At 47.2% G+C, this 27,415-nt stretch overlaps 10 protein-coding genes across 10 annotated transcripts; 7 read left to right on the top strand and 3 right to left on the bottom strand.

The window, feature by feature from the left end:
• Positions 1-954: 954 nt before the first annotated feature.
• Positions 955-2,289, top strand: EV420DRAFT_1183545 (uncharacterized protein). The gene is made up of 4 exons (XM_060466245.1): positions 955-1,581; positions 1,637-1,809; positions 1,861-2,018; positions 2,069-2,289. Exons 1-4 carry the CDS (start codon positions 1,389-1,391, stop codon positions 2,142-2,144), a joined length of 600 nt encoding a protein of 199 aa, XP_060333978.1. The 5' UTR covers positions 955-1,388; the 3' UTR covers positions 2,145-2,289.
• Positions 2,127-4,380, bottom strand: EV420DRAFT_1761604 (uncharacterized protein; the record flags this gene model as incomplete). Its single annotated transcript, XM_060480670.1, has 12 exons — positions 2,127-2,243; positions 2,295-2,372; positions 2,426-2,573; positions 2,625-2,653; positions 2,696-2,748; positions 2,799-2,928; positions 2,982-3,085; positions 3,144-3,342; positions 3,398-3,469; positions 3,675-3,938; positions 4,005-4,075; positions 4,139-4,380. 12 exons carry the CDS (start codon positions 4,378-4,380, stop codon positions 2,218-2,220), a joined length of 1,416 nt encoding a protein of 471 aa, XP_060333977.1. The 3' UTR covers positions 2,127-2,217.
• A 752-nt stretch (positions 4,381-5,132) lies between these two features.
• EV420DRAFT_1183411 (uncharacterized protein) lies at positions 5,133-6,030 on the bottom strand. Its single transcript, XM_060466244.1, has 3 exons — positions 5,977-6,030; positions 5,550-5,921; positions 5,133-5,495 (listed from the first exon to the last, which is right to left on the bottom strand). The coding sequence occupies exons 1-3, from the start codon at positions 6,017-6,019 to the stop codon at positions 5,221-5,223; spliced, it is 690 nt and encodes a 229-aa protein (XP_060333976.1). The 5' UTR covers positions 6,020-6,030; the 3' UTR covers positions 5,133-5,220.
• Positions 6,031-8,082: 2,052 nt separating this feature from the next.
• EV420DRAFT_1524241 (uncharacterized protein) lies at positions 8,083-8,392 on the top strand (the record flags this gene model as incomplete). Its single annotated transcript, XM_060472337.1, has 3 exons — positions 8,083-8,163; positions 8,207-8,257; positions 8,290-8,392. Coding segments are annotated over 3 exons (235 nt in total), but the record flags the coding sequence as incomplete, so codon positions are not given.
• A 1,734-nt stretch (positions 8,393-10,126) lies between these two features.
• EV420DRAFT_1639583 (uncharacterized protein) lies at positions 10,127-10,562 on the top strand (the record flags this gene model as incomplete). Its single annotated transcript, XM_060476989.1, has 5 exons — positions 10,127-10,148; positions 10,199-10,230; positions 10,288-10,355; positions 10,406-10,488; positions 10,549-10,562. 5 exons carry the CDS (start codon positions 10,127-10,129, stop codon positions 10,560-10,562), a joined length of 219 nt encoding a protein of 72 aa, XP_060333974.1.
• Positions 10,563-11,309: 747 nt separating this feature from the next.
• On the top strand, positions 11,310-12,419 carry EV420DRAFT_1524228 (calmodulin). The gene is made up of 5 exons (XM_060472336.1): positions 11,310-11,419; positions 11,470-11,476; positions 11,545-11,556; positions 11,611-11,643; positions 11,707-12,419. Exons 1-5 carry the CDS (start codon positions 11,408-11,410, stop codon positions 12,045-12,047), a joined length of 405 nt encoding a protein of 134 aa, XP_060333973.1. The 5' UTR covers positions 11,310-11,407; the 3' UTR covers positions 12,048-12,419.
• A 400-nt stretch (positions 12,420-12,819) lies between these two features.
• EV420DRAFT_1183076 (caspase domain-containing protein) lies at positions 12,820-15,030 on the bottom strand. Its single transcript, XM_060466243.1, has 17 exons — positions 15,015-15,030; positions 14,956-14,967; positions 14,788-14,898; positions 14,403-14,736; positions 14,268-14,349; positions 14,065-14,211; positions 13,947-14,009; positions 13,845-13,891; positions 13,730-13,780; positions 13,653-13,664; positions 13,573-13,597; positions 13,500-13,513; positions 13,362-13,439; positions 13,222-13,302; positions 13,106-13,170; positions 12,990-13,047; positions 12,820-12,927 (listed from the first exon to the last, which is right to left on the bottom strand). The coding sequence occupies exons 4-17, from the start codon at positions 14,673-14,675 to the stop codon at positions 12,901-12,903; spliced, it is 1,023 nt and encodes a 340-aa protein (XP_060333972.1). The 5' UTR covers positions 14,676-14,736; positions 14,788-14,898; positions 14,956-14,967; positions 15,015-15,030; the 3' UTR covers positions 12,820-12,900.
• Positions 15,031-17,944: 2,914 nt separating this feature from the next.
• Positions 17,945-18,349, top strand: EV420DRAFT_1639580 (uncharacterized protein; the record flags this gene model as incomplete). The annotated part of the gene is made up of 1 exon (XM_060476988.1): positions 17,945-18,349. The coding sequence occupies one exon, from the start codon at positions 17,945-17,947 to the stop codon at positions 18,347-18,349; it is 405 nt and encodes a 134-aa protein (XP_060333971.1).
• A 1,202-nt stretch (positions 18,350-19,551) lies between these two features.
• Positions 19,552-22,192, top strand: EV420DRAFT_1524194 (uncharacterized protein). Its single transcript, XM_060472335.1, has 21 exons — positions 19,552-19,622; positions 19,694-20,116; positions 20,166-20,244; positions 20,300-20,313; positions 20,366-20,464; positions 20,514-20,523; positions 20,577-20,594; positions 20,661-20,686; positions 20,747-20,772; positions 20,832-20,869; positions 20,920-20,944; positions 21,001-21,012; positions 21,064-21,079; positions 21,134-21,173; positions 21,231-21,337; positions 21,392-21,451; positions 21,509-21,536; positions 21,594-21,651; positions 21,704-21,728; positions 21,779-21,860; positions 21,915-22,192. Exons 2-21 carry the CDS (start codon positions 20,022-20,024, stop codon positions 22,026-22,028), a joined length of 972 nt encoding a protein of 323 aa, XP_060333970.1. The 5' UTR covers positions 19,552-19,622; positions 19,694-20,021; the 3' UTR covers positions 22,029-22,192.
• A 1,801-nt stretch (positions 22,193-23,993) lies between these two features.
• EV420DRAFT_1182281 (oxalate decarboxylase) lies at positions 23,994-26,679 on the top strand. Its single transcript, XM_060466241.1, has 17 exons — positions 23,994-24,560; positions 24,616-24,689; positions 24,748-24,771; positions 24,822-24,864; positions 24,914-24,941; positions 25,006-25,023; positions 25,090-25,146; positions 25,194-25,283; positions 25,337-25,378; positions 25,427-25,460; positions 25,516-25,596; positions 25,654-25,948; positions 25,993-26,069; positions 26,125-26,145; positions 26,201-26,260; positions 26,311-26,339; positions 26,392-26,679. Exons 1-17 carry the CDS (start codon positions 24,208-24,210, stop codon positions 26,500-26,502), a joined length of 1,437 nt encoding a protein of 478 aa, XP_060333969.1. The 5' UTR covers positions 23,994-24,207; the 3' UTR covers positions 26,503-26,679.
• Positions 26,680-27,415: the final 736 nt, after the last annotated feature.

Below are 27,415 nucleotides of genomic sequence, written 5' to 3'. Positions count from 1 at the left end.
CACGCAACCATTGGCACCTGCTCTTATAGTTAAACAGATAATTGGTGTCATCGATAGTGACGTCTATATCCTGTGAAGCGTAATAAATGACGTTGAGCTACGTTGAGGTGGTCGCGCGTAAATTCTCGGGGCGCTGTCACCTGCGCCTGGCAACTTGACAGCCACGATGTGATACAAATCCTTCAGAGGTGTCTGTGCAAAGGAATGCTAGTAACCTAACTGCCATCCGTGGATGACTTGCGGCTAACTCGGTGCTCCGTAGACCATGTTAAGACGGCTAAGCTATGCGTCAAGAAGCGAATGATCAAAGACGTATATTTGAGGCTTCTCATGCTGTCCCCACATGGCTTGATATCAGATATGTCGCCGATTTGACGAGAATGTAGGCCGAGTGGCATCGTCGTAGAGTCATAGATATGTTAGATATGCCAGCGGCCCGCCCTCCTACGGATTGGTATTTGGATTCCAGGCCATGTGGAGCGTCGAAATAGGATCTTTTAAACACAGTGACGACATGACCTTGAAGCCATCAGAAGCTTAGCAGACAAGCCGATGCAGACAGAACTGATTTCGAAAGTCGGTGATAGGTACTCTTGACGGCTCGGTGAGATGGAAATGTGCGCCCATACCTTGTTGAAGTTTCCCCCTGAATATATCAATGTGATTAGAATAGATGGGAGATACAATTGGCAGGAAAAAGAAATCATAAAGAGCTTGAGATGGGTGGATGAGGGAAGAATGAAAGTGCCGAGACTCCCACGTGGTACAAAATAAATGTACCTTGCATTAACCCGACTGCCCTCCTGACGCGTATTCCGAACTTATCGCTTACAAAGCATTGACTCCACCATGGCCTTGCTGCTATGACAGCACCAGACGCGTGTTCTAAACTTGGTTTTGTCATCGTACTGTTTCAGTTGCCAAAATTAAATGTTCTCTGATGCGGTTGCTAACCTGGCGATAGTAGTCTCGGGGCTGCAGCTTCCTGGGCTCATATATCACCGGGGGTACACTCTATTTACGACTCCCGCCAAGCCCAAGTTCATGACGGAATTCCAGACCCTGCATTTCCCGAAATCTGGAATTTGGTCTATTCATCAAGAAGGCACGCGGATCCCTCCCACGCCTCCTTGGGCCTCAGAGGATGTACCGCTCACTCTTCGTCGGGACCATGGGTTAAATGTGTTCTTGTGGCTGTTCTATTCGGACCATCAACGCAATTCCTTCTCTTGTTCGCGTTTCCGACAATGACTGTCTCTGGCTTGCTAGTACTGGTAGTGCAATATATTTCTTCGTATAAAAGGACTATGGGCAACCGCAAATCATACTCACTCATCGAGTCTTCTACGTAATTTCCTTCCTTCACTAGCAGTCCTTCTCTAGCAGCCATGTTCTTCTTCCGCGCACTTACTGCAGCTTCGGCATTCTTCCTCGCCGTCAGCCCAATCCTCGCTTCTCCAGCACCTCTCCAAGCCGACCTCGTCAAATTCGACACTGACTTGGTAGCCCGTGCAGATGTAAATGTTCTCGACATCTTCAGCGACCTCAAGGGCGTCGCCGATCAGATCCTACCAGAAATTGGTATGCATACAACTATGGTGAAAACATCGACTAACGCTTACCTGCCGTACTTTAGAGAGTCTCATCAAGAACAACACTCTCACTCAGGACTTGGTTATGCCCCTCATCAACGACCTCATGGGGGCAATCAAGAACGCGACGTCCGAGTTGGGAAGCTTGGATAAGTCTTCGGTCGTTGTAGGAGGTACGAATCAGGAGCTCGCTACCCTGGTAGCCGGGATCGTCACAGTACGCTTGATCATACTCTCCTCCCCTCCTCCGATCTCATATGTACTCTAGGATATCTCGGGCACGATGGACGGTTTGACGACTGCCAGTGTCGATTCGTCTTCCTTGGACTTGGGCTCTATCCTTCTGGACGTGGGTGGTGTTCTTGCAGGACTGCTCGTTGCTGTCGTTGGAATAGTGGGAGGTCTTCTGGCATTGTTGCTTCCTCTGTGCGTGTTTTGTTTACGCCGATTACGAGCCGATTTTGATATGGCTATAGGCTCCTCCCTGTCGTGGGTCTCCTTGTGACGATTGTTGTGGGATTATTGGGCGGGCTTTTGGGTCTCATTCTTTGAAGGACGATTTTATACGCATATTCTGCTAATACCGGACAGACGAGTCATATAATGCATATATAGTCCATGTGAATTATTCATTTAGGCAGGTGCTGTTCGCTAAACAGGTCGTGAGTAATCTTCAGACAAATAGTGGTAACCGACACGTACTGCCATTTCGAATTTGTACAACGTCGCTCTGGATACTCACAGCTTCGCTGTCGCGGATTGCTATGATGACTGACGTTCCTGAGGTGAGATCAGCATGGGTGTATAAAGGAAAGGAGAGATGTTGGGCCCACCTGCGGAAAGATTGACAGTCCATGTTACGTTCGTATCGTCCTGTTGACCTAGGTCTTCGAGTATGGGACCATCCGGGTCGCTTCCTGGGACGATGCTATGTAATAGTAAGTAATTGGTCATAGAATTGGAAGTTAGGTGGTTATACAACTGCGGAAGGGTAAGCCAGAGTGGTGGGTTTGAGAGCAAGATAGAACTTACGACGTAGTAAGGTGCTGAAATAACCGGGCCTATCGTTATTATGCATACAAACAGGGAATACAAATACGCACAGAAACCGCCGCTCCACTTGAGGAGGGTGTCATTGCATTGAACCAGGGTGCAACTGGGGGAAATCATGAGCCCCAATGCATCTCATGGTATAGATGAGCTTACGGTGTATCAACAGCGAGGTCTGACTCGTTACTGAATGCTAAGGCCGTCGTAGATATTGCCAACAAGAAGAAAGCGAGGATACCAACCATCATGGTGATAGTAAGGAAGCAGAAACTCCTGTGGAGCGTCGCTTGGCGGAGATAAATAACGGCAGAAATTTCAAAACATAATGTCCCGAGTGACCTCCGAAAAATTCACGAATGATAATTTCGCCCTTCGTTTCTGAACGGGGCGGGTCTCTCAGAATATTGGGATTGATAGGGATATCAGCGTCAAACATGCCCCAACTATTGAAAATACTCTGTCAACAGCCATAAATTCCTAAAGACACAGTGATGAACTTACAGCAGATTCTCCGGTGACTGCATCTGCGGAATGGCGACTAGAATCGGCTCGCCAAAGGTCTCTGAGAAGCAGTTCCCCATCGTCAAAAATTTGACACAGGTGAAGGAGGCTGGTTGATCAAGCACCTGTATCAAGAGAGGTCCAGATGAACCGACACCCCATAGGTATGGCAAGCGCTCGGCCTCAGGTGGGAGATTCGCTAATTCGCCAATGCGGGATGACTTTGCGATACAGCCCACTCAGCTCGTCCACACCTTGAGGCCATACACCATATGACATATCCAGAGTCGATAGGAAAGATTTTTGAGAAACAAACTTGCTGAAGCCTATTAATTGTACAGAAGAAGCGCTGACAGTTCGGAGTTTTACCTCCTAGACTCTGTCCTCCTCATTCCGGTTCGAATTCTACAAGCAGTCATTAGTTTCAGTCCTATTCTGTGGATCATGCATGAGGTACCGACTAGTTTACAAACTGCTTGAATGTTTCGTAACAAGAGAGAATTATCAATCTGTTGTCCAGTGGTCTCATACCTTCACTGAGACGGCGAGCGGGGCGAAGCACTGGAGGGAGATGTGCATGGACAACAGTGCGTGTTGGCGGATACTGGCCCATCGAAACACTATCTGCGAGTTCAGTGGTAACGGGAATCTTGTAGAACACGGGCGATGTGCCTGTCATGGTAATTCCAGGCATAATCTTGTGAGCGATAGGATCCTGTCCGAGGATACGCGTTCGCTTGTCGTTATTTGCCTGAGAGGCAGCAATCGCTTCCGCTATAAGCTGCGGTTCCGGATCTATTTCCACCAAGTGTTGTCAGTCCTCTTGAATAAGGAGCAAAATCTCATCGGAGTCCACAATACAAACGTCAGTTTTTGCATGATGCTGCTCCCCGCAGATGAAAAGCGGAATGTCTACGCGCGAACGAGCCACCCTGGGTCGTCACGCGTAGCCCAATGTCCTCAACAACTCGATGGCGAAATCGTCCACTGCAGACTCCTGTGCAGGAACTAGATTCATTGCCAAATCCATGTATCGCAAAAGTGAATAGTTCCCTTCGTCTGCCGTAACTTCGGCTGCAACATTGTGCAAGATTTCAGCAGCGACAGGTGGTTGTGGTAGGGGGTCGACGCCAAAAAAGGTGGTTGCGTCCTGGTATTCGACAACAATATTATACGCACGGAGTTCTCTTCGTCCCCAGTCGCTTCCTGATTTGGCTGTACGCAAGAGATTGGTCATCCTATTGTGAGATGGTTCAATAAGAAGGGATCAGACGACGTAGTATGAGCTGCAGAACAAGGAACTCAACTGCACACAGAATGACTGTAGGTGGTGGCTAACAAGGGCTCATGAGTCGAGGACTCAACGAACTAGGTTACCCCTGTGGACTGGTCAAATTTGAAACTCCGGGATATGCCGAGTGACAGCCGATCACGTGCAAGCATGATTGCGCGTTCGCGTCGTTGAAGGTTGTTGAATCCAACGTCGTTTTTCCCTCCGTTCATCTCCATTTCATGTCCGACAATTACAATGGGCCATTGGTGCACTGATCCTTGAAGGTATAAATTGGCTTACGTCTGTTGTTGATTTGTCGTTTTCCCGACCAAACTGCCGGATCTGGTTTCCTCCAACGTCGTGCCCTGTGCCTTGATTTTGCTTATTGTTCGGGGTCGGCTGCCATAGCATCGCTACATTCACTGGGTAGATAAGAACAAATTTCTTGTTTTCTCCGGAATGTCTCATAAAGTCTATGTACTTTTTTTACTTCGGGTTTTGGGGTTGACCTCGGAGCTAGGCACTGGAGAAATCACCCACAACGATCTCACAAAGACACATGACTATCTGACCCCTTTTTATGAGTCTGCTTTTTTTATTGTTACCGATCTTTCGACGATCGCGGCTTAGGAATATCAATATACTCAGTGCTATACCGCGGGGCCTCGGAATGATACTTTCTAATACGCAATGACCTTTCTTATGTGAGGCTGTTAACGGAAACCATGACAGTCATTATTCAAGCATAATACATAAGCCGAGCGCGAACTGAAAAGCGCTTTAATCATTGCCTACAAGAGTCTGCTATAAATCAACGAGGTTGTCCCGACTCATTTTCAACTTCTTCGACGTCTGTAACTCATTGCTATCTGCACTACCCCTCGAGCTCGAACGCTCTCTATCACTACGGACCTGCCGTTTTTGCGAACTGAATTTAGGGTCTGACGCTGAAGCTGTGCCCGGAGACCCCGATAAGCTCGCCCCTGCTTTGTCCATACCCATGTGAGACCTGTAATGCCTTCGCATATTAGAATTGACGTTGAACTGTCGTCCACAGCCTGGGAAGGGACATGGGAATGCTGCATGTTCTTGTAAGTCGACCTCTATAATTCTTATCTGGCGATACAACTCACGTTTTGCGCCCGTATGAGTGTTCTCATGTATCTTTAGGCTACTCGGCCGATTGAAACACTTGCCGCAGAGTTTACAAACGTGCCTTCTGCCGCTCGGAACACTAGTATTCTCCAAGTCTTCGTCCCCTTCCCCCTCGCTCGATGTCGTGGTCGAGTCGCTAGTATGTGATGGCGAATGGTGCCGCAAGGTGCTAGGGCCTGAATGCACAATATGTCTGAACGAAATAGATGACGAGTTTGCATCCGAGCGCAGGACGTGGAAGGATGAAGATGCTTTGCGCTTCCCATTGGTGGGCGGTGGGAAGGATGGGATGAATCTGGGCGGTTCGCTGCCTTTTACACGCAGGTCTGGCGGCACCCTGAAGAGGTGCTCTGAAATACAAAATGTCAGTGGGATTTACATTCAGCATTGGCTGGACGATGATACCTGGAAACATGGACTCTAAACTGGGTAGGGAGACAGTGGACATCTTGTGTGGTGGCAGAGCGCCAATCTCCCCAGGGGCACTGCCAGTTATATTATCCTCTGCAGATCCCGGGGAATATCTAGGACACCGTATAACCTCACATCTATCTCCGGACTTGATGTGGATCCATCTCTGGTTAACAATCATCATTGCAATCTCTGCAGCTTTGTGTAACGATCTATCATATATTCGGGAGTGTCCAGCCCCCATGCTCTCGTATTTCTGGAATCGTGGTCGTCTTGGAACTTTCTGTGCGCCTCTCGACCTCATCAACTATGCACCTGATATACTGCACAGCCTTCCTGGTCTCCTTATCAAAGAAGGGAGCGGCGTACCAGTGCAAATGATGACCATCATTGTGAGACCTTCACGCACTTTTAACCTGCGCTGCGGGGATAGGCATCAGATTGCTACTATACCAATGTAGTCTCACCGGAAGTTGCCCCTCGTTTTCCTTCACTTTGGCCTTCTGATGATTGCAACACTCGGTCTGTAACTTTAATCTATTCATTCGGATCCTCTTCCGCAGAAAAAATCCCTACTGCCCTGTACTACAATACAATGGCAACGTAAACCGTTGTCCGAAACATGCCGGAACGAGTCATTGGGCGCCTTACAGATAGAAGACGATGCTGGGTTCTTTATCAATTCTTTATGATCAGTGGGACTGATTATCACTGCATCTTCTACGATACTTCGTCAACATGATCAGCGGGAACTTGATATAAATCCAGGCATCCTCGAGGCTTAGGCCTCGGGCGGGGGCCAGGTCCAAGTATGCCGATTTGTCTATTGATTCCCATTGAGATACGCATCGTCTCTTCTGCCGTTGATTGTCACCGGGCGGTGACGTTCAGGAATCAGTATTCTCTCAATGGCTCTTAGGGTATCATTATCATGATGGACACCGCATTGACTTGGCTGCATATATTGTCTATTTTACGCTCTGCACACGGTAAATTCCTGGGTAACTGTCTCACTCCATTTTGGTCTAGTTCCATTCACTCATTTCTATTGTCGCGACTCAGTAGTAATACCTTCTGATCATGAACCAGAGTTCCTGTGGCCCTGGGCTTGGCGACACTGTCTCTGTTGTTCACGATGCAACTGAGGTGGCTCCGACCTCTCTCTCGACGCCCGAGGCATCAATCTGGTACGACTTCCTTTCATGTCGGACTCCATTCAAGCGGTTTTACACAATCCAAACATACTAGTTCACAATATTTACGGTGGACCATTTCATCAAAGCCAGAACCCATCTTTCAGTTGAAGATTTACGCAGCTTTACGGTCAAAGAAATCATTGTCGGGGCCAGCCTTTTGATCGCGGCTTCTCTGCTACTGATCATATCGAGGATCCGACTTGAAGTTGAGATCAGAAGGCAGAACAGATTCGCCGGGTTTGGGGTAGAGGTTGCGAAACTGATACTAATGAAAGTCGTGATAATAACTGCAGTAGTTTTCGCACAGGGTGATAGTACCCAGGGAGTACCATCATCCAACTAAGCGTAACTAAGTGCTACAACGCATACAACATTAGGTTGTGTTACTCTGCAATATCTGATTGCTCTTATGTACGCTGCACTACTCGTCTTGCCTCACAGCCGAACAGTGTCTGATGAGTCACTGTGAAAGACTAGTTGACCTTGCAAGGAACGAAAAAGGAGAAGTCTGGTAAAATAATTTGATGCAGAAATTTGCAAAAACGTGGCAAATTCAAATTTCCCGATTCTTTCCGAAGAATGAGGAAACGATAGAGGGTTATTATCGGGGCGTAACTGTCTTGAGCAGTGCCAAACTGTCTGGACAGGGGCTATACTCGGGGTCAGCTTAGTAATTTTTGGTGATAGGCGATCATCTGGCACGCAACGGCTTATTTGCCGAGCGGTTGCCGCTGTGGCTGAGAAGCCTTTCTTTCCGAACACTTCCTATTGGTTTGCGGGCTGGTCGGAAAACTGTCGACATCAATTTCCTCTTCATTGCCTCTCACCTACTATCACCTTTTTTGTTTGCACGTCACAAGTGATTCCTGCCTTCACTGTCCTTTTTCTGCTCTGTGACTGCAGATGCCCTCAAGAGTCAACTACTGTCTGTTCTACAGCCCCACTCAGCGGGTTAATAAAAATCTGCCTCAGTGCTATCGCTCTGGTAACGCGTTGTGGTATTATGGATCCGCTTATCTTCAATGGAGTTTCCTGTTACATCATGTAGATTTGATATAGTGAGAGAATTCAGTGTTGATGTGAACCTGCAAATCAGAACATCTTGCTACAGCAAGTAATGTGTGCTGATTGTTGTGTCTGGTTTTCGGGAAGTGCATACCCGTTCATGGTCAGATTTTTACTGCCATGTGACAGTTTGATGAACGTTGTGATGTGTTCATTGTGGACTAATCGACCTTGTGATGGCATGAGGTGCGCAGTATTAGAGATAATATTTTCTTTCTTGAGATGGTGCCAGGTGCGTAGGGCATGTAATTATAAGATGCTGTTCAGATGCCCACCAACTTGTGATCTCTCACATACTAGATGGCAGACTAAGTTATGTTCACCTTCCTTGGGGCCTCTAGTGTGAAATGACAACTCATCAATGAGTTTGATTTTAATGCCAGAAATTTTATCGTTCTTTGCAATCTTAGTATAGGTCGTCGAACGGAGCGTACTCAGGCTCAGGTGATTAAATTTAGAGTGTGCAAAATGCGAGCTGGCGGCGCAGCCGCCGAGCGAGCTTTTTGCACTACCACTTTATTGAGCAGCTTGAACAAGCGGATATACTGTACTATTTCGTTCAATTCGAACGCGACCCAAGAATTTTGGGCCCAAAAAAATCCAAAAGAAATCGGAATAATCGAGAAAAAATTATTTCCGTTCTCCGATTTTTTTGCTGTGACGCGTGATGTTCGAATTGAACGAAATACTGTACAATTTCGACCAAGTGTTCAGTAACGCGTAACGCTCCGAAAAAACAGTTGGTGCCAATAAATTTCTTTCGATCTCCCCGATCTCTTTTGTATTTTTTTCGACCAAAATTTTCCAAATTTATGAACACTTGGTCGAAATGGTACAGTAGTACAGTACATGTACATGCCGTTTCTTCGCCCAAAGGAAAGAATCGGGGACCCGGCAACTGCCGCTACTGGATCTAGTCCAAAATTAGCGTTCCTTTTTCACTTCATTCCTTCACCTTCTTCGCTCGGTAAACGCCCGTACTTCATCGTCGTACTTCTTCCTTCTCGAATAGTGTTTCTCACCTGAAGTATGAAGATAGCTCCGCTCGCCCTCCAGGTCATCGTTAGAAGGAACCTATGAATAGAGCCTGTGCGCGAAACAATATTTTCATGATGACATTGTTGAAGATTACCTTTCTGATATAACAAAAGTACAGTTGCCCTCCAGCATCTACCCGGTATCGAGGGAACCGTGTTCAAGGACTATTCGCTTCGTGTTGGCTATGGATGCAGTGGTGCAAAGCGACGATCATCGGGAAACTACGGATAAACCTCCGGGACCTGCCCTAAATAACACGTGATCCCGACGCGACTCCACTCCATCTGGCGCAATGCCGGATACTTGCCAGTACTCCGCAGTTTGGTTGAGGACAAGCTGCTCCATAAGGCACTCTGTTATCGATCTTTAGCACGGGATTCCAATGATCCGGCTTTATTGCTCAATTGACAGCTCTGATGGTCCCTCCGACGATACGCTTATATTCCCCTCCTCGCGGATCGGGACTCGTATGTTTTCCTTTCTAACGTATATTCATTAGCTTACCATTCTCTTCTGTATAGATGTACCCAAATTGTACGGTATCACTTTGAAGTCGTCGACATCCGCTCCGAGTCTTTGAAAGCTACTTGCGAAATATGTTGATAAATGATCTAGTAAGCTCCCTCTTTGCGTTATTCTCACCTCTTTCATAAACACCTCCAAAACATGTAGACGACGGTGAGAGGGAGAAACCCGACAACCCGATAAAAGTTACTTACTCAATGGCAGAGCGGCAGCCGGGAAAGTAAGTGTGGGAAGTTCCGAACATCATTTTCTCCAATAGCCACACGTGATGCCCAAAATTAAATAAAAGGCTTGGATTGCCTGAGGTTTCGCGTCACCTCATGTCCTACTACCCTCCCCAAGGTTCGTCTTTCATCCCTTGAGTTTCTACGATTCACTTATTCTCTGGACAGGCGCACCTGGCCAAGGCGGCTATTATCCGCAGGTGCGAGTTTCCTTTGAAAGACGATAATATGACACGCACTTACCTTTGAACACGCAGCCTCCTCCACAGGCTTACGGGGGAGGCCCTGGTTACATGCCCCAGCAGCAGCCTCAGACAATCATTGTGTACGTTGCGTATTTTTTGCAGTGCGTAATCTCACGCACCCGTTTTCTAGCCAACAAGAACCCCAGAAGAGCGACGACTCAAATTGCTGCATGGCCTGTCTAGCCGGCATGTGTTGTTTCTGCTGCCTCGAATGTACGTTTTTCCGGAACCCGTGTATCGGACGTATGATATTGACTGATATTTGCTTACTAGCGATATGTGATTGAGCGCTACTTTGCGATCTTGGCATGTCATTCCCGTGTATATTGTTTCGTTGTGCCAAGAATTCGAACCTTTAAATACTGAACCAATGATAATGACTAGACCAACAAAGCATAACCACTGCTAAGACGAATAGCAAGGAATATTTAAACAGTAATGAAGTGTGCCAAGCTAGTACAAGACACGCCGATGCCGCGAAGGTATCTCGCTGAGGTACCGGCGGAGATCTACGCACATGCTCGTATACCGTCGGCTAATATGCTGCCCCAAGAGGCGCGATGTAGCCGCCGGCTCATCGCGTCATGTTCCGCGGTGCTCAAATGATTCTCATTTCCGGGGTGATCGTCCGTTCATTCTTGCTTATTATGCAGGGTCCAAAATTCTTATCAGTTCAAGGATTCTCTTTCCAGGACATCTCTTTCCAGGACATCTCTTTCCAGGTAAAGAGGTATATTTTGGAGGTGAAGCGAATCCGAAAATCGATCAACAGCGCCAGGGCGATTGTGTGCCCAGAACAACTTGGCGCCACGGAACGACTTCGATCACCTAGGGTTATGAGTCATTCAGAGTCATTATGATGCGGGGCTTTTCCTGTCGCATTCATTCCCTGTTTTTTCCGAGATACAGTGTCTTCTATTATCCAGCTATAGGGGATCTTACCACATACAGCTGCCAACGCGATTTTAAAAATGGACCGGAACCTTTGAACAATCCATTGTGGACGAACTCGGAATCTTGAACTTGTCATGTGAAAGCAGCGTGGAGAAGTTTGTGCCAAGGGCCTCAAAAAGTATCTATCACCTAGAGACGAACCAGAGCGAGGTACAGGACCACGCAGCGACCCACAATCATGGAAAATTTGGTACGTCCGATGTCCCCCCTCGATCCTGTCGACTAAAAAAATATCCTTAGTCGTTTGGTAAGCTCTAGACAGTCCAAGAAATCTATGCAGCCACTTAGCGGTCTTCGCTCTTCTACGTTTACTAGAACAGATAAACGGTTCGTCTGCGGCGGACTCCTCTTCACCGTAGGAATTAATCGCCCAAGGCACAGAATTCAAAGGAGCTTTCTCCATGTTCGACAAAGGCACGTCGTCCCTCATAGAAAGAATAGTACTCGACAGTTTCTCATCTGCCTCCTCACCTACAGATGGTGACGGAATCATTACTTCCGCCGAGCTTGGGACGGTGATGCGCTCCCTAGGACACACTCCCACTGACGCTGAGCTCCAAGCGATCATCAGTCAAGTCGACGGGGACGAGGACGGGACGATCGACTTTCAAGAGTTTTTGGGCCTCATGCAGCGGCGAGTTGGGGGAGATTGGGACGCGGAACTCAAGCTGGCGTTCAAGGTCCTGGATAAAGACAGCAACGGGACGATTACCGCTCAAGATTTGAAGCAAGTTATGGCGAGTCTTGGTGGGACTGTTTTATTCTTTAGTTTATGCTCTTTGGAGCCTGATGCGAATAATGCGAAGGGGAACGCTTGACGGACGCGGAGCTCGATAGTATGATCAAGGAGGCCGACCTTGACGGGAATGGAGAAATTGACTATGCGGGTTTGTTCTTTTCTTTGGGGTCGACTGCGTACTATAGACTTACGATCGACCGTTTCTCAGAATTCCTCAAGGTAGGGCATTCTAGCGCCGCCACCTATAACCTGTGATACTGAGGCGTTTTTGTTTCAAAGATCATGCGTAGTCAGTAGGTATGAGTGTCGGAGCCAGAAGAATAAAAGTTCAACAGGATATCTGTGATACTGGTACATGCGGAGATTACACGCTTGGTACAGCTAATTATATGATACGATGTAACGGTAAATAAAATGTCTATTCTAGCACCGTGACATAACCTGTAATGCTAAGTTCTCTTTGATCACTCCACAGGCTCATGTGCTCACAATATGTACACGAAGCTCGGATAGCGCCTTTTGATGATCATTCGAAGGGTAAACATTGAGCTGGCGCAACATTTTAGACCCCTTTCGCTGTCTCAATGTTCGTTCGCTATTCCGCACTTGGATCACATTTCGCTACCACGCTTCCTCAGTTTTGCGTTAATGGGCACTGTAGAATCTTCTTTGCCCTTTAGATCCTGTTGCCATATGAACGGACAGTCCCGCAACGTCCCTTCGAAGTCATTCAACTCCGTGAGATGCGTTTGGTCCACAAAAAAACCGTAAGTACGAGCGTCGGAGGCAGGAGAATAAGTTCAACTAACAACAAGAAATCTTCGACATTGGTACATGCTACGATTACATGATTTATACAGTTAATTAGATGACAGGGTGTACATGTAACGGTAAATAAAGTGTCTGAAAAAGTCATAGTTATATTCATAAAGTCATAAGATAAATCGTAAATTCGTGTCCTACCGGCCCGAATGCAATAAATAAGCCTATCGACCAATGAACCACGGGACGCAAAACTCACAAGATGATGAGAACTGCCAAGCTGCGGCGTTTGACTATACTTAGGCTGTAAGATCTTCCTAGAAAAAACAGATGGTAAGAACAACTATGGGAAGAACCCCGGCCGAGAAGCCTTACCTGATGGAGTGGAGAAGACCTTGGTACGACTGCTCCTTGTTCTTCATGAGGGACGAAATAAATGCCTATACATGGTTAGTGCCTATGCCAAGGTGCGAAACAAGACTGACGCTTACATAGCTCATGGCTCCAACAGCCACGCCGCCTTGAAACGTGTCGGCGCTTGTCTGCCCATCCTTACTCGCGGACCATGATATCTACCGTGTCTCGTAAATCCTCCGAAACTCGAAAGGCACTCGGAACAATCGATGCTTACCACGTCAGCGTAAGTCGACTTCCATGCTCTCCATTGTTTGGTAACGTGGTGGCCTTTGAGTCGACCACGGCAGTCATACTAGAAGAAAGCCGGCTGATCAGGTAAGATGTAGAGGGGTCCGGTGAATACAATACTCACGACATATGGTAGATCTGACAAAAAGATAAAGGCATTGAAAGAATGTTTGAGGTCTCAATTGGCTTAGACTTACCCAAGGCAGTACCGGAATGGCAGCACTGTCGAATCACGAGTTAGGGATGAACGGAGCAAGGCGCCTGTACGAATACTCACATCGAAGAGAGCCTAGTAGAATCAGGCTGTAAGTCAGGGCCGCAGGCGATCCAAACGATCGAAGAAAGGGGACGTACTGTGAGCCGGCACCCTGTCGGGAGGGGCTTGACCATAATCGCGTGCATCTCCTAGTTCAAAAAAAGATAAAGAAAATCAAACAAATGAGACAGAAGCACCGGAGTGAAAACTCACGTCATCGACAATATGACCATTTTGCTTGAAATCAACGGGGAATACGACTAGAGAAGCACGGAATGTCAATAGCTGCTTTGAATCAATACGCTGTAGACAGACCTTCATCATATCCGTCAACTTCATCGCCGTCCTTGTCACGGGTCTGGCCGCCGTGTCCCGAATCTGGAAGGAAACGATAATTAAGAGGAGAACGTCCGAGTATAGCGGGTAATCCTACAATGAAAGAAGAGCGAATCGTGGGGTTGCGCATCCTTGACGAGCCAATGCATAGCGTCAATCATGTTTCTTCTCGTGGGGCGCTGCCGTGGATTCTTACTGTCGTCTGTAAGCATCACGATATCCTCTCCCTTATAGCCCCAAAAGCCTGCAACGTATGCCGGTCAGTGCATTCGCAGAAGCCTGGACACAGATTATACCAACGAATCAAGAAGTCCCGAATATGCCTCGCATCATTGATGCACCCCCGCAGTTCGTGTTTCTGCCCACGATAATTGATACCAATCTAAGTTAAGCGTCTTCAGTAGGAGTCACAAGGCACTTAATAGGAACGCTCACGCAAAGTGCCTTCTTGCGCCCAGTACACTTGGAGTACCGAAAACGCTGTGCCGGAGCCGCGGGCGGTACCGTTTGGACCGCGGGCTGGAGCTTATGATTACTGCTGTTTTTGATAACCACAGGCTGTGAGCCACCACTGTTGTGAACAGCTGTAGGAGCCTTAGACTGTGAGCGAGGGAGAGGCTGGCCACTACTGCTGTGGTGGTAATGGTAGTGGTGGTGATGGTGCCGTTCAATGAAAAAGGCTCTCGGCGCATCTGGGGGTATGTTCATACTAAGAAAAATGAGCCTCCATATTCAATAGAGGGATGCAGGCGCTTGCTCGGACATAGAACTTGCGCTCGGAGTCAGCCCGTTATATACGTAGATGGCTTGAAACACTCACTGATGGTATGATCCGCCAGACAAGGGAAGTGGGCCATAAGGAGAAAGTCCGGAGGCATGACCTATCGAAGGGCCGGGATACCCTTCCGGTTCGACGTAGTACGTCTGGCTTCTGTCCATACGATGAGTAAGTCATCGATACCGAACCTGAGTTTAGAACATTCCTTACGTTGGCGGGAACCTGCAGGTTTGGTGAGTTAATGGTACGTATCATTGTTCAGCACTTACGATGTCAATGGCGTACCAAAAGGTGGAAGCGGTTGGTGGTAGGAGAAAGGTGTGTTGTAGGGAGGAACGTGAGCGTCAGGGAAATCCCACATCATCTCCACGAGTTGGGAAAAAGACAAGAGAAGGTAAGTATATAAGCCTGCTGTAGGTTGAAGGAAATCGGGTCAGAAACGAGCAGAAGCTTAAAAGAGGTGGTGGTGGTAGAAGTACAAAGCAATGAAACGTCTGGGAATCGAATCCAGAAGACTGCCCCCGAATGGAGGCTTGGCAGTAGCCGGGCGTCTTGTCAAATTTTTTCCCGTATGGCGGCTTCCGGTGATCATTGTCTCACATTCTTTGTCTGATGCCGACGCGGTCGTAGATCGCGAACGCGTGACCCCGCCATCTGGTTTGAACTTGAGTCACTAAACGAGTCCGAAACAGCCAGACTGACAAAATAGTCTAAGCTGTCCCGATAGAACTATGCCCAGGAGAAAACGCTATAATCAACGTTACAGAAAGCTGGGAACACCGGAGAGCATACGTAATTTAAAACGCCAACGTACTCATGGTCTACTACAGCGACCTTCTACCATACGCCACCTGCTAATAGTTCTCATCAGCGTTAATGTCTACGAGAGCGACATGAAAATTTTACATAACCGTCCACCTGGTGCATAGTGGTGATATCCTCCCTGACCATAGCCTCATGGACGCGTTCTAGCCGTGGAATGAAGACAGTGAGAAGAGAAAAATAGGTTCGCGGGACCAGCTACTACGATTGCCGAAAGCGGGATCCCGAAAAAGGAATCTTCGTTCCGTAGTGACGGTTACATCACTATCGGCATCGTCAGGGCATGAAGCGCAGCATACCATGCAGACCAACATACCGTCACCAGTTTCTGCTACGTCCCACTGCGTTACAACGTAGCAATCAAAAATCAAGGATAGGGCAATGCTACATCGAGGCGGTAATGCTTTCGAATCAGACAGCAAAGTTCTTCACGAATCAACAGTATCATAATACTGTAATAGTCGCCCAGTGTAGTCACCGAGTAGTGTCACACTGATAGTCGACACCTGTCATAAATAACTTGACATGAATGAATGGAAGTCTAGAAGGGAGAAGTGGCCCACGGTTTGAACTCTAGGATCAGGCATTGCGATATATGGGCAGTAGAGTGTAGCCGAACAGACATTTGGGACCGGGGTTTGCTCATATCTCTTCGATGAAGTGAAAGTTGAGGATGGCACTAAATATGTATTTTAATATTGGAGATAAGCGAGCGACCGCTTGAATGAACACACCAATACGAGTGTATGCGGAGCAATCGGAAATTCAAAGGGTACAAATAGACGTTCATCTATTGAAAATGTCAAACACAGCGGTAGAGGATACTGACGAAAGAAAGCACAATACCCACACCGCTATTAAACTATTACGTTGGACATGAAAAGTCGACGTTTTTCTAATGAAATGCCCTGGATGCCAAAGCACAGTGCTCCTTGTCGTGCCGTGCGACCACCAATAGCCAAAATGGCTCTCAAATACGAGCGTGAACACCCTTATACATTGAAATTCCCTGGGAAATCTCATGAGCCGGAGAAGCTAGGGACGAGGGAGACACGCACCGGTAATCACCTCTGGCTCGGAGTCCTCAGTATGAGCATCAGTTCAGCTCCAGGGAGAGAAATACAGACAAGCGTCCCGAAGACAGTCGAAATTTCATCTGCTGAGCGACCCTAGACGCGCTCGAACAGCCGTGATGGAAAGAAGGAGAAAACTATCCGTGCAAAAGAAGAAAAGAACCCATAATGCGGCAGATCCGGGACGAATAAAATTTGATCGCAAAAGTCCCAATTTTGGCAGATCAATTAATTTGTACTAAATTTGTCCCTCGATCCGGTTTTTGTCCAGGTTTGCTTTCCACCGTCATCTTCAACGAGCCGCGACCAGCTGTGGCTAGAATACTCATATCTACTTAAACTGTAAGCATCTGTATATAAAAATTACCTTACTGATTTGACCGTCGCAGGATTTTCACCAAGGAAGGATGCATTCAAGCCATGGTCACCTTGCACGGGATGTCCCTGCGAAAGTCACGATCTGCCATCCTAAGACTATCTTCCTCGCCTACATACTCTCAAAAAACTGATTTGGCGCGTCTCACGCGTTCGAATGCCCTTTTTATTGCTGCAGAAGTTGACACTCGCTTCAAGCGATGATTGCGTCGCATGAGGCTCAGCTGCAGAGCATCTATTCTTTGGCCGAGCTCAAGGTGTTTATTCTCACTATGAAGCACCATGTATCTGCTTCCTGGAAGACTATAGCACCACTACACAAGGAACGTAAACATATATCGCGGGCAATACAGAGAAAGAAAAGACTCCTGAGTCCCTTGCGCCCTTTCTCCGGAAATCCTGTCCCAGATATTCCGCTGGACTATAAATTTCCCAATGTCTCGGTATCAGGATGACCAAAGCACCTACTGGTTGCGCTTTGTACCTGGAGAGAAATGCTCTTTGGTCCATTGAACGTGTTTGCAAGCAATGAAGGGAGACATGTTTGTCGCCCCCAGAGCTCTGGTCGTTCATCAATTTTATCATAAACAATGTCAACTTTGGCCACAGTGCTCATGCATATACTCTCGGTTTCGGCAGGCAGCTGAGCCGCTCGGGCGGAAGCGCTCTGCTCTCACTAGAAATATTGCATGACGTGATCCATCGCAAGCACCTCCCGCGTTGATGGGCCCGTTATTCTCTTTTGCAGATTGCATACAAGAACTCTCGAGCTGGATGAATGCTATTTACGCCTCGAAGCTCGTTTAAATGACCTAACGCAGTTTCCTCATTACTCGCCCTAAACTTCGCATCCTTAAATTGTCATCATGGTGCCTCAATATTGGCATGCCAATAACGCAATTAGCTGATCACTTGTCCTCCCCACACCCATGTCGTTGGGAGTCCAATGTTCCGTCAGAGACGCCGAAAGCGATCCCAGACAAACATTCACGGCCATTCTGGGGATTCTTCAGCGGTCGAAGGCTCCCGTTACTGTCTTGCACTTCGACCATGGCCACATCCTAACCGCCGATATCCTCTATGCAGTCAAAAAGACCCCCACCCTTGAAGACCTGCGCCTCGCCGACGTTGATGAAGCTGTCGTCGACAAGGTTCTCCTTGAGCTGATCTTGAAGCCTAACGGGCCGGCCTTCGTGCCAAGCTTAGGCACGCTATACCTCAGCGAAGCGCTTCTCCCTCACATGCATACCTTGAGAGAATTGCTTGAGTCACGATGGACTCTTGCTGATACATTTTCCCCTCCAGTGCGACGCCTCGCCGAAGTGAGCCTATGACGGTTCATCAGTGAGGCAGGTGAACGACTTGCGGCTTCTTCTATCCACAGCTTCGCTAATTATCTCCATATGTACAACGATCAAGGCCTGAATGCATCGTTGAGTTATAGAGTGGTGAAAACGGAGGATTCTTTGTAAAGATCACCTGAGTAGAAGCCATTTCTAGGTATGTCAGTAATACTTAGACAAACACAGAACTTGCTTACAGACTTTTTGTAGGCCGAATTGACTCGATGTATTTATGGATATCAGTTTATATACATAACAAGCTCTTCGCGAAGAAAAAACATCGACACTCCTAGCCCGATATTTCAGACTTTCACAATGGTATTCTTTGTTCTGAAGGTCGTCGCACTTTCTCCTTTCTTCCCGCAGCCTCATGGATGGTGATAAGAATTTCAATACAGATGTCGAAGGGCGATGGAACAGCACTACCTTCCATTCTTCATCTCTATTGTTATCGTACGATCGTGATGCAAACAACGCGATACCTCCGATCGTCGCGGTATCTACATGATGTACTTACTCCCAGGGTGCGTCACAAGCATTCATCGACGCATGACTCACAGAGCTGACCTTCGACCAATCGTGGACAGATGCGTATGCGCCGGCCCATTATCTGCATTATATCGTGGGCCCGAACATAACAATACAAGCGATTTCCGCGGGCCTAAGTATTCGGGGAATTCTGATTAGAAATGTGTTAAATGTTTCCATGTGAAACGGGAACGATATACAGAGCCGCACCTTGAACAGGGCATCCTTCACAGAGTGCTTCTAGTACTACCTGATGTTGAGATAAGCGGTAATTCTCCAGCCGCTCACCCGGATATAGCAGGGAACCCTCGCAAACAGGCGAGGGTTGTCTTCATTCGACTACCTATTTATCTACTCGCCGTGTACACTAATAGAAGCAACAGGATGTAATAAACGAGTTCTTGCCTGACTAACCCTGACAACCGATGATCCCGACGTCAACTGCGCTGTGATGCGCGACACTTGAAACTCCAACACCTGAATATGCTCGACCATACCGGCTTCAGCTTCTTAGTCCACGGTGACTCGACCCACGATCGAATCGCAGAGAAGCAAATTGCGCAGGGCTGCTCAGATGGTCGCCGGTGACGCTTCAATGGACTCGTACGTGATGACCTTCTCCATTATCTTCCACTGATGAAAAATCCCCCCTGCCTTCTCAGTAGAAGTATACCATGGCGAAATCAGCTGTTAATGCTTCTTTCAATCTGTGTGAACTATACAACTTATGCCAACTCTGAAACCCGAAACAATGCATACAGAGTCGGCGACGGAATACAGCCATGTCAATAGCAAGATCGAGCTGACCTAGATACAGTCGTCAGGTACCTGGCTTGTACCCTCGCGGGGTCGGTGCTCAAGTTGGTAACCAGCCTGAGCATGGATATCGTGAAGCTGTTAGTGCCCAAATAGTATCTCTCAGAGAGCAAGAGAGGTTGGATGCACACTGTTTCGTCGATGTTTCGCTTTCCAACGCTCACGCTGGGCTGATCAGTTGATGAAAATGAAGCGGTTCTTTCCTGCCTTAATTGTCAGTGACTGATTCCGGTCGTAGTCTTCGAATTCTTGACGTGGGAAGTCCTTGAAACTCGTCATAAATGATCAGATCCACTGCTTATTCCTCCCTTCTTTCAGAATGTCGTCTTCCCTCGCTGCGGAAGCAGCTCAAGCTCTACCATCGTTAGGTCCGACCATGGGCGCGATGTCCCTTGCTCTTATCATAGCGTCAATGTGAGCCTTTATCGCTGCATGTTCTTAAAACCTTCCTCACCAGATCAAGATTATACGGAACAACAAACTTACAAGCAGTCATATATTTCAAAGAATATCCGGACGACTGGTGGTTCTATCGCCTTTCGGTGCGTAGACACCCATCCTACCCCAAAATACCGCTTGAGCCGGGTTTCTCGATAGATTGCGACGCTCTGGTAATTAAATATCCACAACACTACCAGCTCGCGAATTAATAGTCTCGTCGAGGGTGCTTGATACTTTGCATATTGCATTTAACATGCATGTTCTTTATTTTTATACAATTAGCTCGTTCGGGAATTACATAGCAATCCTTAAATTCGTGTGGTGTGTATTATTTCTGTCTTCCAAAATCTAACTTTCGACTTGCGTCCAGGAGCTTCAAGGTAAGTGCACCAAAGTGCGTTAGAAAGTTGACTGACCGAGGATTTCATATCAGTTGGGCTTGGTGATCTACGTGAGTGGCTGGCCTTTATTGAACATAACCGTTTACTTACTAACTATGCATGAACGCCTCGCACAGAACATGATTGTCTTCTGTGTTCATATGTATGTCGAGCCGACTCGAGCGTTCGAAGATTGACCAGTGACACTCAATGTTTGCTTCAGCGTATACTGTGTAAGGTTGTGGATGCGTAAGTAATGTCCCCTTTTTGGTCTTCCTATTTACTATGGTCGGCAAACGAAAATTCAGTGGGGCGGTATTTCCATCGCATAATTCCGTGGTTTATAGTACGTTTGTTCTGATTCAAACATCTGAATAACCGTCCTCATTTACACAGACAGTCATCGTAATTGGAATCTGCGGTAGGCTTTCTTTGTTTTAATGAGTGCTAAATGGGCCTTATCTCCGTCGCTATTAGCCACATCAATCAGTAAGTATCTTTGCTCTTTTCTCCCGCGGTTGCACTTACAATATATGTCAGTTTTCTGCAGAGAAGTGTAAGGAGTTCGAAATCATTGAAGAATTTTCCCTGAATTCTTTCTTTCTGGCAGGTACACGATATCATATATCACTGAAATTAACAAGATTTCCGTAAGTGGGATACCATGGAATTACAGTCGTGTACTAGCTGACGCTCGTTGTCATTAGCCAACGATCGAGGCCGGGCTTACTACAACAGTATCTGTGGACATAATCATAGCCTTTGCGATGTCCTACTACCTTCTCAAGGGGCGAACATCTACGGGTTCCTTTAGGCAAGTTTATTTCCGTTCCTCAAATTACTAGTAGGATCTAAGGCCAATCATCAGTACGAACATCAAACTTGTTGCCTTGATGCGGTTGATCCTCATTTCCGGACTCGGTACAAGGTAAAAATTCTCCAGCCGCATAACGGATCACGATCCACGGAACTCATGTGAACGCAGTGCGCTAGGATTAGCCTCTCTGATCACGGTACTGTCTAAACCTAATTGAATAATTGACATCCGTCGAGTACTGATTTCTCTATAGTTTCTTGTCTTTCCCGGAACGCTTATCTTCATGGCAATCGGAATCGTTACATCCAAATGTCAGTCTCTGTTCTCACATAGAAGTGTCTTTTTACCTGAAATTTCTCACAGTGTATATTAACTCTTTATTAGCTATGTACGAATTTTTGGAGTATGAATGGCTTGTATTTCAACCCTCTCCGATAGGTTCAACGCACGGGAACGAAGACAACAGAAGAATGTTGGCACCTCCTTCCCATCAACATTCAGAGCCCAAGGCGAAGAAAACGTACGTGTCTCCTGAGGGCTTTGAGCCGGTTGCTTTGACTAGATGTTTCAACAGATTACGAACCCCATTCCGCTGTCTGATATTATCAGTAGCGTTCAGACGTCCGACGACATGGTTTTCGATAACTGTAAATCGGAGCGACAGTATCATATCTCCGAGGCAGTTTGAACAGAAGACCCGGAATCCAAGGGTAGAGGAACCGAAGAAATTCACGGTCATCTCGGCTATTTGTTTATAAATCTCGACAATGATTATTCTCGAAATGATGTCAATAATGGCAGGAGAAGCAACTACACTGTTATTACGATACCCTCAGCAGCATTTTCTTGTCCCAAATGGTACCCTGCGTGTTTAAACGAGTCAGATATCAAGGCTAGTCGAGCCAGGACTCCGACCCAACGAAGGTACGCATCGTAATCAAGGATATTGGAGTAACCGACAAAAATTGTCATTGTTGTTGTATTCGCGAGGGTAGTATTATGTTAGGAGTCATGAATCATTCGAAGGCTACTGAGTCTGCGTAAAATGTACTATCCAAATTAATAAGTAAACCCAGCCGACTGATAGAAGCTAGAGTGGGGACTTCGCCAGTTTCTTGAAAAAAACGAAGCATTGAAACGGCATGCTCGGACCGAACGGTGGGAGCGTTGGCACGGTCCGGTTCCTCCGCGATCACGTGCACCGTTTCCGTAGTTCTCCGTTTGTTTGTAGCTACACCCGCGACTATCACTAGCCATCAGGCATTCTCTCTATCGGACCTAGCGATACGGTTCCAACGGGCTAGGCCCACCGATCAACATGAATAAATATCATCGCGCTTTTCCTTCTCACCGTGGCTCAGGATACCAAAATCCTGTGACTCTGCATTCGTCAAGCTTGGCTTGATACTCATCTATCAGCTAATATAGTCATCTCCGTCAGCGTCCTTTGCGGCAGGCCTAGTTCCGCCGGCATGGAGTGGCAACGTTTCAGCATGGTGTCATACGCGGAGATGAAATCGTGACGTTCATTGAGGTTTCACCGCTTGGAAGCTAACCAGTACTTAGGTCAGATTTCAATCGTACATCCGACCATGAAAGTCGTCGGGAAAAATAGGAATGCCGTTTACGAAATGACGATTGTGCGATCAATCTATGGATGAGATATCTCCCGGGCGGTAGATTCCTCGTGCTGAAGAATTGACGTTTGGAGCCCTGTTTGCTACTTGTCTTCATTGACAAGGTTGATACTCATCCGAGCGATCGAATTTTTGACTACTGCACCATTATTTTGAAGGCATGAGGGTACCGCAATGAGCGCTGAAGCGCTGATTCTTGATGAAGGTATCTGATTTACTGGCGTACGCGACTTATCGATCTCTGATCCTGTTCCTAGGTCAGACCGGTACCTCCGAGGCCTAGAAATAGATTGTTCGCTTCTGAGTACATAAGTAAGGTTCGCTGGCGACAATATGCTCTGTCATCGGCAGGCGCGCATGAATTCTCCCGAGGTTGATTTCTTGATTCGTCCGCATAGTTCTACGGCTATCTCTGCCGGAATCAATGGCCATACACAGTGGCTTACTCGCGTCTTCCCGGCCGGCAACCGTATGGTTGCGATTGAATGGACGACTCAGCAAGGTGTGCGATCGAAGTTGCCCCTACGCGACTTTTAGAATCCATTAAGCCACTCTCCCCCAATGTAGATTGACTCCGCCGTACATCCACGGGGGCGGCCCGTTCAATCAACCTGCAATCGACCTAGTGATTTCCTTTTTCATCCGCTTGGTCAAGATTGACTCATCACACGAACCATATTTTCTCTTCATAAAAAGCGGTGTCTTGGCCTAACATTCTGTAGGGAAGAGTTGCTTGTTCAAGGCTTGTCCCTTCTCACGGTCTATTCATGAACATTGCTACTCCTGGATAAAAATACCTCATGCCTCGATTGCCGACACCAATGGATGTTGCTCATCGACAGCTTTCGTGTGAGCCGGAGAAAATTCGTTCATTACTGTTTGGCTGAATATATGAACAGATGATGCCTGTAGCCGTCTGGCTTCTACTGCATAGGTAAACGGATGTGGAGCTGATGCATCATGACTGTCACTCGTCGCCCGCGTTATGGATAGGCAGAATTTCATCGTACTGTTGTGTAAGATTGGATCTTTGACGTGATTGCGTCTAACAACCTTCTTAAGAGGGCCCCAAATGTTTGGCAATTATCCGTCAATCCCCGAAGTCGCGATTTAGAAGGCGTCTATCTCACGCACCGCGAAGTGACCGCTGACGACTGAACGATATAAAAGGTCTCTAGCTTGTGGAGAATATTCATCTCGAAGCCCCTGCCTCCTTCAGACGCGTTCACCATGTCTAACGTCGCTTCTCTTCTATGGCTCGTTTTCCTCGCGAAGATTGTTGCATCCGCACCAGCATCCGTCGACGCGTCTGTTTCTAATTCTGACGTCGCCACATCCGCCAAAGCGTCCACCTCTGGTACGACCATCGCGAGCACCACCAATAGTGCTCTAGAAGCAACAGCGACTGTCGGTTTTATTTCTACTGACGCCAATGATGTTCTATGGGATGAAGAGAGCAGGTCTTCGGTGGTCACCGCCGAGCGCGGTAAACTCGGAGCTTCCATTATGGGACCGGATAACATACCAATGGACCTGCAAAATCCCGACTTCCTTGCGCCACCAACCACTGACTCCGGCTCTGTGTCAGTAAATGTTTTATTTATACTTTTTGAAAAATTTCTGATTTCCTTATGATAGGCCAAACGCCAAATGGCCCTTCGCCCTGAGTCATAACCGCTTGCAGACGGGAGGTTGGGCCCGTGAAGAGAATAGTGAGCCACGGCCGCACTCCACCGTTCCGTGACGTGGCGCTAATATATTTTATCATAGTCGGCGTCATGCCTATCGCGACGGGTGAGTAGAGCGGTGATCTACCGTCTCGCATGGAGTTCACTGGTTCGCAGAAATGGCCAGCGTCAACATGCGACTCGAAGCAGGCGCCATTCGGTATTTTCATTCCTCGATATGTAGGTTAAGTCTGACAAGCATCCCCCAGCGAATTGCACTGGCACAAGACCGCAGAGGTCAGTGATATTTGATCATGATGAGGATGCATCATCAGCTTCTGACAGCTTCGTTGAACAATAGTGGGCGTATGTTCTAAAAGTAAGTACCCTAAATATACCTCCCCGATCACTGGCCACTGGCACATTCCGACATCTTCTGCCAAAGGGATCCACACAAATTACGGCAGTCGATACTGAAGGACGAAACTACGTTGCCACTGTGGTACGTATACTCACAGGCGCCCGCTATCCATCTCATTGAGCCTTCAGGGACCCGGTGACTTGTGGTACTTCCCTCCTGGTATCCCTCACTCATTGCAGGCGACCGGGGATGACGGAGGAGGCTCTGAGTTTATTTTGGTATATCTCCATTCAGAACTCGCCGTCCCTGGTCCTGTTTAACCACGTCGCAGGTATTTGATGACGGAGCTTTCAGTGAAGACTCCACGTTCCTGGCAAGTCATTTATGCTATTGTGTTCAATAGCTAACTCCAAAACTTTAGTTGACAGACTGGCTAGACCACGTTCCCTATGAAGGTCCGTCCTGTTTCCGTCCTGTTTCCGCCCTGTTTAACCTACTCCTACCTGGCAGTCCTCCAAAAGAACTTCCAGGTCGGTAACCCGGACGCATTCGCACACATCCCCAAGGATGAACTCTACATTTTTCCAAGCAGTCCGTATTCCTTCATATTTCTCTCGGGTAGCTCTAAATTAAATTAATCTAATGCAGTGATTCCCGAGGATGATGCCTCAGCCCCGGAAAGTCCCCAAGGAACCGTCCCGAATCCTTATTCGTTCCCTTTGTCGAAGGCCAATGCCACTCAACTATCGGGAGGCTCAGTCAAAATTGTGGATTCTACGTCATTCACAGTTTCGAAGACTATTGCGATGGCAGAAGTTAGAGTCGAGCCTGGTGCGATGCGGTATTTCTGTCTTACTTTAATACATAGAATTGTTTTCACTGAACCGTGGTCGCTTAGGGAACTGCATTGGCATCCTACTATGGACGAGTGGAGCTTCTTCATGTATGTTATTTCTATGGATTTTTTCAGTTCTAACCTCCATTTAGTGAGGGTACAGGAAGAGTGACACTGTTCGCATCTGAAGGGACTGCCAGGACGTTCAACTACCAGCCTGGTGATATTGGTTAGCCCCCTTTCTATCGATTACTTCATTGTCTGACCGAGCACTCGTATGATAGGCTACGTTCCCGCAGCTTACGGTATAGTGCCAAGCGCCTTTTGCTTGGCTTATTGTTTCTTACTATGTTCGATTAGGGCATTACGTCGAGAATACCGGCAATACGACATTGAAGTTCCTAGAAATCTTCAAATCCGGTACGTACCATGCTTTGAGGACCGAGCCTTCAGACCGACTGTGCTCTTAGATCGTTTCGAGGACATCAGTCTCAATCAGGTGAGAAATAATCGATCAAACTTTGTTTCTAAGTTCTGACAGCCATTTCTAGTGGTTGGCCTTGACTCCTCCCGCGGTAGTGAAAGCACATTTGAACATAGATGACGCGACAATTAGCCAACTCTCCAAAGTCAAACCAGTCGTAATTGGACCTGGCGCTTGATATCTACCTTAAAATATGTACTTATCCGGGATCACGATTAAAATTGGAAGGACTTTAGAATTTATAAGTATATTTTCAATGAGTATCTGAATTTGCTTTTAGTATTATTGAATACGTGTAAAATCACACCAGAGCAAATTCGCTGCATTAAAGCTGAACCCGTTTTCCCGGTAAATCGGTCCGACGGTCCGACTCAAGCATCTAACCGTACATTTCGTTTTCAAATTGTTTTCAAACCTCCATCACTTGCCTCATATCCCAGCTTCCGGCTCTTGCTATAGCTCCTCATCGTCATGAATAGTTCATAATGATTCTATACCGCAGGGTACTCGTGTAATGATCTTGTACATACCACAATACGAACTCAAAGGTCGGCACCAGTCAACGTGCCGTTTGTAAAGGATCACATTCTTATAGGTCCTTACGCAGCTCCTCTAAAACTACGATGGTCAGCGGATGTATGCCCCCCTTATATGCATAGTATTATGGGGACATTAACACTTTGCGATAGGTGCCGATTGGGTAACAAAGACCAGACCAAAATCTCTACGAATTACTCGCTGCGCAGTGACGCACAAGTGACGCAGGTGGTAGGGTCTTTTTCTCGTATAGTATGCCGTTTGGCTGGTTTGGGAATTAACCGTCATTACAGTAGCTCCGGATGTCAATTTTGATATTTTAGTACGTGATTGGATTGTATTCTTAGTTCTACGGATGACGCGTTTTACTGTGCAGAATCGGAGAGCTGGTACAACAGCTTCTGCGCAGCTGTAATGCTATTTAGACGTTCAGATGGTCGGTCGCTCGCCTTTGAAGGCATCATATATTCGGGTCAATTAGGAAGCATGTCTTGTAGACGATAAGCGCGTTCCGGTGAGGCCGGGTTTCTTTTTATTATGAATAACAAATGTTC

This window comes from Desarmillaria tabescens (assembly GCF_030435595.1).
Source record: "Desarmillaria tabescens strain CCBAS 213 chromosome Unknown EV420scaffold_9, whole genome shotgun sequence".
Taxonomy (NCBI): domain Eukaryota; kingdom Fungi; phylum Basidiomycota; class Agaricomycetes; order Agaricales; family Physalacriaceae; genus Desarmillaria; species Desarmillaria tabescens.
Note: the sequence above shows the minus strand (reverse complement) of the source record. Positions and strands in the feature narration are given on the sequence as shown.